At 42.0% G+C, this 12,467-nt stretch overlaps 1 protein-coding gene and 1 long non-coding RNA gene across 5 annotated transcripts in view; one reads left to right on the top strand and one right to left on the bottom strand.

Moving 5' to 3' along the window:
* Nucleotides 1-8,884, bottom strand: part of xpo7 (exportin 7) — a 52,758-nt gene extending 43,874 nt beyond the window's left edge. For all 4 annotated transcript variants that reach the window (XM_061876215.1, XM_061876216.1, XM_061876218.1 and 1 more), the window contains exons 1-2: nucleotides 8,759-8,884; nucleotides 2,672-2,818 (exon numbers count right to left, since the gene is read on the bottom strand). In XM_061876215.1, the coding sequence (XP_061732199.1) occupies nucleotides 2,672-2,818; nucleotides 8,759-8,791 (180 nt within the window). In that variant the 5' untranslated portion in view covers nucleotides 8,792-8,884. The remainder of the gene's footprint in view (nucleotides 1-2,671; nucleotides 2,819-8,758) is intronic.
* Nucleotides 7,634-11,720, top strand: LOC133536043 (uncharacterized). The gene is made up of 3 exons (XR_009802372.1): nucleotides 7,634-7,857; nucleotides 9,927-9,966; nucleotides 10,836-11,720. It is a non-coding gene; the product is annotated as an uncharacterized LOC133536043 (long non-coding RNA).
* The last annotated feature ends 747 nt before the right edge of the window (nucleotides 11,721-12,467 follow it).

The following is a 12,467-nucleotide window of genomic DNA, read 5'->3' as shown; positions in this document are numbered from 1 at the left end:
CGCTGGCGCCTATCTCAGCTACAATCGGGCGGAAGGCGGGGTACACCCTGGAGAAGTCGCCACCTCATCGCAGGGCCAACACAGATAGACAGACAACATTCACACTCACATTCACACACTAGGGCCAATTTAGTGTTGCCAATCAACCTATCCCCAGGTGCATGTCTTTGGAAGTGGGAGGAAGCCGGAGTACCCGGAGGGAACCCACGCATTCACGGGGAGAACATGCAAACTCCACACAGAAAGATCCCGAGCCTGGATTTGAACCCAGGACTGCAGGAACTTCGTATTGTGAGGCAGACGCACTAACCCCTCTGCCACCGTGAAGCCCATATATATATATACACACATATATACATATATATACACATATATATATATACACACATATATATACACATATAAATATATACACACACACATATATATATACACATATACACACATATATATACATATACACACATGTATGTATGTATGTATATATATATATATATATATATATATATATATGTATATATATATATATATATATATATATATATATATATGTATATATATATATATATATGTATATATATATATATATATATATATATATATATATATATATATATATATATATGTGTGGGAAAAATCACAAGACTACTTCATCTCTACAGAACTGTTTCATGAGGGGTTCCCTCAATCATCAGGAGATTATATATGTACTGAAACGACCTGCTAGTGTTAATGCTTTATGTTTGCATAAATAACCACCTGAGAAGGTGCCTGCTATGTTAACCTAACATATTACGGTAAGAGTCATTCAAATAACTATAACATATAGAACATGCTGCACCTTTAACAAACAATCTGTCACTCCTAATCGATAAATACCATTAAATCTTATACGTTTAGTCTCTTATGTGAATGAACTAAAGGAATCAATAAAGTACTATCTATCCATCTATCTATCTAAATAATTTTTGATATTTTACGGTAATGTGTTAATAATTTCACACATAAGTCACTCCTGAGTATAAGTCGCATCCGAGGCCAAACTATGAAAAAAAACTGCGACTTATAATCCAAAAAATACGGTATATCGATATGTCGCCCAGCCCTACATTCTTCCTTGCATTGCAAATTGACACTGCTTTAAAAAGTACTTGAGTTGATTTAAACAAAGTTTAGCCGATGGCTAAAATGAGAGTCCAATCAATTTTTCACACAACCTTGTCTCACGCTCGTTCGCTGACGAGCAAGGTGGCAAGCTAACAATCTCACAGAGTTCAAATCGCATCCTCCGGACCAGTGGTTCTCAAATGGGGGTACGTGTACCCCTGGGGGTACTTGAAGGTATGCCAAGGGGTACGTGAGATTTTTTGAAAATATTCTAAAAAAATAGCAACAATTCAAAAATCCTTTGTAAATATATGTATTGAATAATACTTCAACAAAATATGAATGTAAGTTCATCCATCCAGCCATCTTCTTCCGCTTATCCGAGGTCAGGTCGCGGGGGCAACAGCCTAAGCAGGGAAACCCAGACTTCCCTTTCCCCAGCCACTTCGCCTAGCTCTTCATGTCCACAAAAAAATATGTCAACACTGAATTTTTAATATTTGCATTTCTTTTCACAGTTTATGAACTTACATTCTTCCCGGGGAAGAATGTAAGTGTTGACATATTTTTTTGTGGACATGTTCCATAAATATTGTTTATGTATAAAATATACTTATTTTGTGAAGAAATGTTTAGAATTAGGTTCATGAATCCAGATGGATCTCTATTACAATCCCCAAAGAGGGCACTTGAAGTTGATGATTACTTCTATGTGTAGAAATATGTATTTATAATTGAATCACTTGTTTATTTTTAAGTTTTTAGTTATTTTTATATCCACCCATCCATTTTCTACCGCTTATTCCCTTTTGGGGTCGCGGGGGGCGCTGGCGCCTATCTCAGCTACACTCGGGCGGAAGGCGGGGTACACCCTGGACAAGTCGCCATCTTTTTTTCCAAATATTTAAAAAAGACCACTAAAAATGAGCAATATTTTGCACTGTTACACGATTTAATAAATTAGAAACTAATGACATAGTGCAGTATTTTACTTCTTTATCTCTTTTTTTCTCATAGTCAGCATTGTCACTGGCGTCCCACTGGATGTGAATTCTCCCTGCCCACTGGGTGTGAGTTTTCCTTGCCCTTTTGTGGGTTCTTCCGAGGATGTTGTAGTCGTAATGATTTGTGCAGTCCTTTGAGACATTTGTGATTTGGGGCTATATAAATAAACATTGATTGATTGATTGATTTTTCAACCAAAAATGCTTTGCTCTGATTAGGGGGTACTAGAATTAAAAAAAAAAATTTTCACAGGGGGTGCATCACTGAAAAAAGGTTGAGAACCACTGCTCCAGACGTCCAACATTTCTTCGCTTGAAATCCTCCCGCATCACGAATATATTTGTCACTGTATTCTACATTGCAATATGATTATTGCACACCAAGCTTAAATGAAACATTGTGCAGCCCTACTGTCAAAACGTCCTACAAGGATCCAGACCGGGAAGTCAACTTTTAGTCCTTTCTAGTGGTAGTACTTTCATGGTGATGGGACAAAAGTCCAGAAAACTCCTCGTGTGCGTGTGTGTGTGTGTGTGTGTGTGTGTGTGTTACTACTCACACTTCCTCTTTCCAGCAACAGCTGACACTTGCTGAGGCAGTCTGGACTGTTGGTGAACTCCACCAGGGCCTTCTCAGCCTGGTGCCGCACGGTGGTGTCCGTGGTCTCATACAGCTGCTTGCACAGGATCTCTAGCTGGGCGAGGCCCTTATCGGGGACAAACACACAAGCGGCGAGGATGAGTGCGTGTTCCATCGGCGCTCGCACGCCGAAACATATCAGCAAGTCAATGATGCGGGGTAAATCCTCGTCTCCGTGATAGACACTTTAAAGTGCCGAGTCACCCGGAGACAGCCAAGATGGCGATGCCGGTTGAAAGGTCAGCTGGTGGCGAAAATGTCACTCACTCACACACACGTGCAAGAACAAGTCCAACTGGACAAGAAATTCTGTTGATCCCTGATGAAATGGCACCGCCACTCTTGATGAGGCGATCAACAAGTTACACTTCAAAGTTAAGCATTACAAAAGGCACAAAAAGTGAACACCGCTGTGTGGGTGGAGTGTATTTACACATTTATCAACAACACCCAGTCCACCAGTCACATGACCATTCATTCATTAAGTTTGATCATATTACGCCCATACTGGCTCACCTGCACTTTAAGGGTTTACTACTTACGTATGAAATACTACACGGTCTAGCTCCATCCTATCTTGCCTATTATGTTGTACCATATGTCCCTGGCAAGAAATCCGCGTTCAAAGAACTCTGGCTAATTAGTGATTCCCAGAGCCCAAAAAAATTCTGCCAGTAATAGAGCGTTTTCTATTGGGGCTCCAAGTACTCTGGAATGCCCTCCCGGTAAAAGTTCGAGATGCTACCTCAGTAGAAGCATTTAAGTCACATCTTAAAACTCATTTTTATACTCTAGCCTTTAAATAGACAAGTTGATCTGCCATCTTTTTTCTGCTCTGCCCCCCTCTCCTGCGTGGAGAGGCTATAAGGTGACCGCAGATAATGCGCTAGCTGTTCAAAGTCAGGACCCGGGGTGGACAACTCATCTGTGCATCAGTTGGGGACGTCTCTGCGCTGCTGACTTGTCTCCACTCAAGATGATCCCCTGCTGGCCCCACTATGGACTGGACTCTCACTATTATGTTGGATCCACTATGGACTGGACTCTCACTATTATGTTAGATCCACTATGGACTGGACGCTCACTTATATGCTAGATCCACTATGGACTGGTCTCTCACTATTATGTTAGATCCACTATGGACTGGACTCCCACTATTATGTTAGATCCACTATGGACTGGACTCTCACTATTATGTTAGATCCACTATGGACTGGACTCTCACTATTATGTTAGATCCACTATGGACTGGACTCTCACTATTATGTTAGATCCTCTATGGACTGGACTCTCACTATTATGTTAGATCCACTATGGACTGGACTCTCACTATTATGTTGGATCCACTATAGACTGGACTCTCACTATTATGTTAGATCCACTATGGACTGGACGCTCACTTATATGCTAGATCCACTATGGACTGGTCTCTCACTATTATGTTAGATCCACTATGGACTGGACTCTCACTATTATGTTAGATCCACTATGGACTGGACTCTCACTATTATGTTGGATCCACTATGGACTGGACTCTCACTATTATGCTAGATCCACTATGGACTGGTCTCTCACTATTATGTTAGATCCACTATGGACTGGACTCTCACTATTATGTTTGATCCACTATGGACTGGACACTCACTTATATGGTAGATCCACTATGGGCTGGACTCTCACTATTATGCTAGATCCACTATGGACTGGACTCTCACACTATTATGCTAGATCCACTATGGACTGGACTCTCACACTATTATGTTAGATCCACTATGGACTGGACTCTCACTATTATGTTAGATCCACTATGGATTGGATTCTCACTATTATGTTAGATCCACTATGGACTGGATTCTAACTATTATTAAAGAAACGGCAGATCAACTGGTCTAAAAGGGGGGTCTATTTAAAGGCTAGAGTATACAAATGAGTTTTAAGATGGGACTTAAATGCTTCTACTGAGGTAGCATCCCTAACTGTTACCGGGAGGGCATTCCAGAGTACTGGAGCCCCAATAGAAAACGCTCTATAGCCCGCAGACTTTTTTTGGGCTCTGGGAATCACTAATAAGCTGGAGTTCTTTGAACACAGATTTCTTGGTGTGACATATGGTACAATACAGTCAGCAAGATAGGATGGAGCTAGACCGTGTAGTATTTTATACGTAAGTAGTAAAACCTTAAAGTCACAACTTAAGTGCACAGTTAGCCAGTGCAGGTGAGTCAGTATAGGTATGTACATACATAAGTATATATGTAAGTATACATAGGAGTAATATAATCAAACGTTCTAGTTCTTGTCAAAAGTCTAGCAGCTGCATTTTGTACCAACTGTAATCTTTTAATGATAGACATAGCGAGACCCGAATATAATACGTTTGAAATTGATTGATTGAAACTTTTATTAGTAGATTGCACAGTACAGTACATATTCCGTACAACTGACCACTTAATAGTAACACCTGAATAAGTTTTTAAAGTTGTTTAAGTCGGGATCCACGTTAATCAATTCAGGGTAAACAACGTTACAGTTATCGAAACGAGACGTAACGAAAGCATGAATAATTATCTCAGCGTCGCTAGTGGACAAAACGGAACAAATTTTAGCGATATTACGGAGATGAAAGTTTTAGTAACACTCCTAATGTGCGACTCAAACGAGAGAGTTGGGTCGCAGACAATACCCAGATTCTTTACCGAGTCAGCTTGTTTAATTGTCAAATGTTAAGGTGGTGGGCAGCACGGTGGAGGAGGGGTTAGTGCATCTGCCTCACAATACGAAGGTCCTTAGTTGTCCTGGGTTCAATCCCGGGCTCGGGATCTTTCAGTGTGGCGTTTGCATGTTGTCTCCGCGACTGCGTGGGTTCCCTCCGGGTACTCCGGCCTTCTCCCACCTCCAAAGACATGCATATGGAAATAGGCCCCTCCCACCTCCAAAGACATGCACCTGGGGATAGGCCCCTCCCACCTCCAAAGACATGCACATGGAAATAGGCCCCTCCCACCTCCAAAGACATGCACCTGAGGATAGGTTGATTGGCAACACTAAATGGTCCCTAGTGTGTGAATGTTGTCTGTCTGTCTGTGTTGGCCCTGCGATGAGGTGGCGACTTGTCCGGGGTGTACCCCGCCTACCGCCGGAATTTAGCTAAGATAGGCTCCAGCGACCCCATAAGGGACAAGTGGTAGAAAATGGATGGACGGATGTTAAGGTGGTATTAGTAAATAGATCAAGGGTGATGGGTCAAATGCAGAGAATAACTTTGCCACACCTAGTGTGCGTGGGTGACATTCATTGATACTTTCACTTTTTAACTTAAAAAGTGAACACCGTGTATGGGATGAGTGCATTCACACATTTATCAACAACACCCGGTCCTCCAGTCACGTGACCAGCGACTACAACTACTAAAAGATTTGCCTTCGTTCATTAAACACCTACTGAAAGCCACTACTAGCGACCACGCAGTCTGATAGTTTATATATCAATGATGAAATATTAACATTGCAACACATGCCAATACGGCCGCTTTAGTTTACTAAATTGCAAATTTCGCGCGAAGTATCCTGTTGAAAACGTCGGTATGATGACGCGTGCGCATGACGTCTCGGATTGTAGCGGACATTTTTTTCCAGCCCGATCCAAGCTATAAGTAGTCTGCTTTAATCCAATAATTACACAGTATTCTGGACATCTGTGTTGCTGAATCTTTTGCAATTTGTTCAATTAATAATGGAGACGTCAAAGAAGAAAGACGTAGGTGGGAAGCGGTGTATTGCGGCTGCCTTTAGCCACATAAACACAACCAGTGATTCCTTGTTTACATTCCCGAAGGTGAAGCTTTACTATGGAACAGAGCGGTCAAGCGAACATGGTTCCCGACCACATGTCAACCGGCAGGTTTCGGTGAAAAAATGGTGGTAATAAGACGGCTCTTACCGTAGACATGAGCGGAGCTTGCGTCGTTTCTCGTGTACCCGTCAAAGAGGCAGCTGCGGACTGTCTTGCCTCCTCCGACCGGCCGCCCCCGAACGCGGAATGCTTCCAGAATTATCCTAGTAAATGTCTGTAATAACATCTGAATCGCTACCACTGCCCTGTCTCTTTTTCTTCTTCTAGTCTTTCGTTCTCCCTTTCCTCATCCACAAATCTTTCATCCTTGCTCAAATGTGAGGATGTAAGGAGCTCCACAACCCGTGACGTCACACGCACATAGTCTACTACTTCTGGTACAGGCAAGGCTTTTTTATTAGCAACCAAAAGTTGCGAACTTTATCGTCGATGTTCTCTACTAAATCCTTTCAGCAAAAATATTGCGATATCGCGAAATGATCAAGTATGACACATAGAATGGACCTGCTATCCCCGTTTAAATAAGAAACTCTCATTTCAGTAGGCCTTTAAAAGTTCTCTCTGTCTCGATGGAGATCTTCCTTCATTACCTCCAGCTTCGAATGAAAGTCCAATTTAGAAAACTGCTATCAGAAGGTCTGTCATATCCGTCCCAGCACATATCACGTCACTCAGTCCCTTCTTCTACAGCCGAGTAGTCGCAAGAAGGATCACTAGCGCCCTCTACCACCAGGAGGCAAGAGTCATTTAATTACTCATGTTTGACACACGCAGCTACAGTATTGTGACGGTCTCAAGCTGTTGTCTTGCGGGTTCCCAGGACCACCAAGGAAGGACATGGCTTGAGCAGTTAGACTCTTGTTTATTTTTCAATAAAATCTCAGTCCAGGTCGCTCTTCCGCTCCTCCTCTCCGCTCGCTCGCCACCATCTTGGACCGGGCTCCAGCGTGCCCTGCCTACCTGTCGGCTCCACAGGTACATTAATAAAACATAGCTTCTTACTGTTCTTTTTAGCATATTCAATAGCTTGGACCTTAAATCCTACTGAATAGCTCTTAACCTTCTTCCCTTTAAGCGATTTCAAATTAGCCTCCTCCATTTTGAAAATGGTGACAGGGGAAGTGTCACTCGTGATGTCACGAGTTTGACCCGGCGGTAATACTAAGCATTCGTTAGTTATTTTGCGAAGCGAGTTTGACGAGTAACTCAAGGCAAGTGCATACTATATGCCCGGCAGCAATTCAAGGAAATACGGTACTTTCACTTTTTAACTTACAAAGTGGACACCTTGTATGGGATGAGTGCATTCACACATTTATCAACAACACCCGGTCCTCCAGTCACATGACCAGCGACTACCAGTACTAAAAGATTTGCCTTCGTTCGTTAAGTGTATGGCATAATCGACTTTAGAATCGACTAAGCTCTTATTAAATTGCGAGTTTATGGGCTTTTTCCGTCAGTAGCTAGCCTAGCTACCAGCTAGCTAAACAACACATCGCTGCTTGGTAACGATGATAAACAAAAGTCGACATTGGAATCGTCGCAATTGTTATTTTCGTTTCTCTGGATTCACTAGTCGCACAACACACGTTCGGTCCAAAAACGAGGATGTTTACCAAAGGGTCGGGCGGGAGAAGTTGATGCTAAAGTTAGCATGGCTTGCTAACGGAGAGGTTGGACTTGATAACAGTTGGGACAAAAGTAACTCGGAGAGCGAATAAAAAGCAGAAAAGTCGTCATTCTGCCTCACGTTGCGCCTCTCGGACATGTGAAGAAGCGGTTAGCTCCGAACGCGTCCATTGTTTACCCGACTCAAACGCCGGCGTTAAACCCTCGCCCTCCGCCGCGCGGTCCCGCCGGCACCGGGTGTCGCTTACCGGCGGGTCCGAACCTCCGCGCTCGGTGACGCTTCACGCCGTGGCGGGGCGGGAAGCGTCCACGCCGCTAGCTCGCTACCATGATGACAGCAGGCCACAAGTCAACACCAGCGGCCTCCTCCATTCTCCTTCGGCGGGCCGCCGTCCCGCGTCCTCCCGCGGACACACACCGACACCCTCCTCGCCCGGGACACGACGCCCGCGTCCGCTTTTCAACTGTGTCCCGCCCGTGCGAAAGGAGGCGGCGGTTAGAAAAACGTGAAAGCTCCACTTACCTGCACATGATCCGCCATTTTTCTCCATTTCATGCACCTCTCCCCCGCTTATGGCTATTCAAGCAGACAACGGCGCCCCTGCTGGCGGTCGCGCGACATTGCAAGCGGCGTCCACAACTGAAGCGGAATGTTGACTTTGATTTGACGTTTTATTGTCCACGTCCTCTATAAAAAAAAAAAAGAAACAGCCGACACTTTTTACTACACCCTCCATTTAAAGGCCTACTGAATTGAGATTTTCTTATTTAAACGGGGATAGCAGGTCCATTCTATATGTCATACTTGATCATTCCACGATATTGCCATATTTCTGCTAAAAGGATTTAGTAGAGAACATCGACGATAAAGTTCGCAACTTTTAGTCGCTAATAAAAAAGCCTTGCCTGTACCGGAAGTAGCAGACGATGTGCGCGTGACGTCACGGGTTGTGGAGCTCCTCACATCCGCACATTGTTTACAATCATGGCCACCAGCAGCCAGAGCGATTCAGACCGAGAAAGCGACGATTTCCCCATTAATTTGAGCAAGGATGAAAGATTCGTGGATGAGGAAAGTGAGAGTGAAGAACTAGAAAAAAAATAATTCAGATGTTATTAGACACATTTACTAGGATAATTCTGGAAAATCCCTTATCTGCTTACTGTGTTACTAGTGTTTTAGTGGGATTATATGGTCGTACCTGTACAACCTGAAAGTCGGAGGGGTGTGGTGACCGCCTGTGTCTCTGAGGGAAGCCACGTTTCTCGACGAGGCGAAGGCAGCCAGCAGAGATTTTTTTTTTTTCCCTTCCTCCACAGTGGAAGCATCTGACGGTCGGGGGCGGCCGGTGGGAGGAGGCAAGAGAGTCCGCAGCTGCCTCTTTGACAGATGCAGGAAGAACAACGGCGTGGCGCAGTGGAAGAGTGGCCGTGTGCAACCCGAGGGTCTCTGGTTCAATTCCCACCTAGTACCAACCTCGTCACGTCCGTTGTGTCCTGAGCAAGACACTTCACCCTTACTCCTGATGGGTGCTGGTTGGCGCCTTGCATGGCAGCTCCCTCCATCAGTGTGTGAATGTGTGTGTGAATGGGTAAATGTGGAAGTAGTGTCAAAGCGCTTTGACTTCCTTGAAGGTAGAAAAGCGCTATACAAGTACAACCCATTTACCATTTATTTATCTCTTTGACAGGTGCAGGAGGAACGACGCAAGCTCTCCGCTCATGTCTACGGTAAGAGCCGACTTATTACCACCATTTTCTCACCGAAACCTGCCGGTTGACACGTGGTAGGGAACCATGTTCGCTTGACCGCTCTGTTCCATAGTAAAGCTTCACCGTCATCTTTTGGGAATGGGTTTCTCGCGACTGTGTTGGATCCAATACGGATTGAACTTTCACAGTATCATGTTAGACCCGCTCGACATCCATTGCTTTCCTCCTCTCCAAGGTTCTCATAGTCATCATTGTCACCGACGTCCCGCTGGGTGTGAGTTTTCCTTGCCCTTATGTGGGCCTACCGAGGATGTGGTAGTGGTTTGTGTTGTGGTTTGTGCAGCCCTTTGAGACACTAGTGATTTAGGGCTATATAAGTAAACATTGATTGATTGATTGATTGATTGATTGAATGTAAACAAGGAAACACTGGTTGTGTTTATGTTGCTAAAGACGGCCGCAATACACCGCTTCCCACCTACATCTTTCTTCTTTGACGTCTCTATTATTAATTGAACAAATTGCACTAAAAAGGCCGTATTGGCATGTGTTGCAATGTTAATATTTCATCATTGATATATAAACTATCAGACTGGGTGGTCGCTAGTAGTGGCTTTCAGTAGGCCTTTAAACTCATGAATATCAAGTGTGCATTGCAGCAAACAGACTAATGTTTTGTTTTTCAATGAATGTATTAATTCTTTTATTTGTGAAACGCAATCAAAAAGTGCTATATAGCACATAATTATCTAATAAACACATTTATATAAACTAAAAGAGTATTTTTGTTTTCGACATATTGTTTTATTCGTCGTTGGAGACAAAACAACCTACTTTTTTTGACAATGTGAAGAACTGTTAAACTGCAATTGTTTATTTCGCCACAGGGGGCGCGCGTGTGCTCTTCCAATGGATCCTTCTTTTTTTTTTTTGCCCCAAGAAGAAGCCAAACCGAAAGCGAGCCATCAGGATGGACGTTCATTCATTCATTCAAACGTCAAAATAAGTCGAGGGTGAATATTTACTGTTTCATCTGTGTTTATTTCCCCTGGCTCGACGGCGTGTTGCGTTCAACGTGCCGTTGACGTCAGCGACGGATCGATTTTATTTTCAAAGAAAGCAAGGGCGGAAGCGCGCGTAATGATGGTGCGTTCAAGTACAGTAGGAATTATGCTTTGCACTTTGTTTATTTTATATATATATATATATTCTATTTTGTACTCATTTTAATTGTTGTTTGATTGATTGATATTGTTTGATTGATGTATTTTTATTTAAAATATGCAAAAAAAAAACTAGAGCAGGCATGATCCAATACAGTGCTATAGCGTTAACAGCCATTATAACAAAATAAAAACAATGGAGAATTTAAAAAAAAACATAAGCAAATGAGCATTGGACTTTCTCTTCTTTTTTTTTTTCTTACATATTTGAAAAGGAGTGAGAAGAAGTATACACTTATTCAATCCCACCCCTTTTCTTTTAATCAGAAATTACTCTAATCTAGAAATACCTGTTGTTTCTCGTCGGTTTGTTTGTAAATGTTAGAATTTATAAATAAAAGTAAAAAAACAAACATGTAGTTACAATCATCCATCATATCTTGGAGAATGCTTAAGAGTACAAAAGCCCTTAAATTAGGGGTGTCCAAACTTTTTCCACAGAGGGAAAATGTAAACATGCGGGGGCCATTTGGATATTTTTCATTTTCAAACCATAACAAAATATATGGATTTTTTTTTTTGAATCCTAAGGGCTCCTGGGGAGCATAGCGGGTCTCAGTCACTAAAATGTTAAAAATAAGTCAAATTATTATTTTTTTTATTTATTTAATGCTTACAGTAAATCTCTATATCAACTTGAGGTTGATATAAAGTAAAACAAATAAGGTTTTATGCCTTTTCTGTCAAAGACAACTTTGTTTTTTATAGTAAAACTGAAATATGCAGTATTTAGATAGATAGATAGTACTTTATTGATTCCTTCAGAAGAGTTCCTTTATTTAGCAATTAAAGCCCTCAAAGATCAATAATGCAGGACACCATTGATTATAATTATTCAATATTTTTGAGTAATCACAGTGAAAAGTTAAATAAAATCCTACTAAATATATTTGAGATCTTAAAGGTTCCCCACTCATAAAGTGATGCATTGTTATTAGGTTTTTTTTTTACTTTTAACACTTAAATTTCAAGATCAACTTCCGATATATCTGTCGATTTTAAGTTTGAACTATTATTCATTTTTTTTAATGCTCTTTTGTGAAAACTTTGACGTTTTATATGGCAACCACACAACATATGCAGAATTTTTTCCACATAAAACATTTTAATGTGATCATTTTTAAGTAATAACGTAGATTTTTTTGTCCTTTTTTTTTTTGAGCAATGGAAAAAAATAAAAAATAAAGACAAAAGAAAAAAAAAACTGCCAGCATGGCAGCTTTGTGTCAACATTGCCACTTTTTCTCATTAGATTTGGGCATGTGGGCTCTACCGAGGATGTCGTTGTGGTTTGTA

The sequence above is a fragment of the Nerophis ophidion genome, linkage group LG17 (assembly GCF_033978795.1).
Source record: "Nerophis ophidion isolate RoL-2023_Sa linkage group LG17, RoL_Noph_v1.0, whole genome shotgun sequence".
In the NCBI taxonomy this organism is placed as follows: Eukaryota; Metazoa; Chordata; class Actinopteri; order Syngnathiformes; family Syngnathidae; genus Nerophis; species Nerophis ophidion.
Note: the sequence above shows the minus strand (reverse complement) of the source record. Positions and strands in the feature narration are given on the sequence as shown.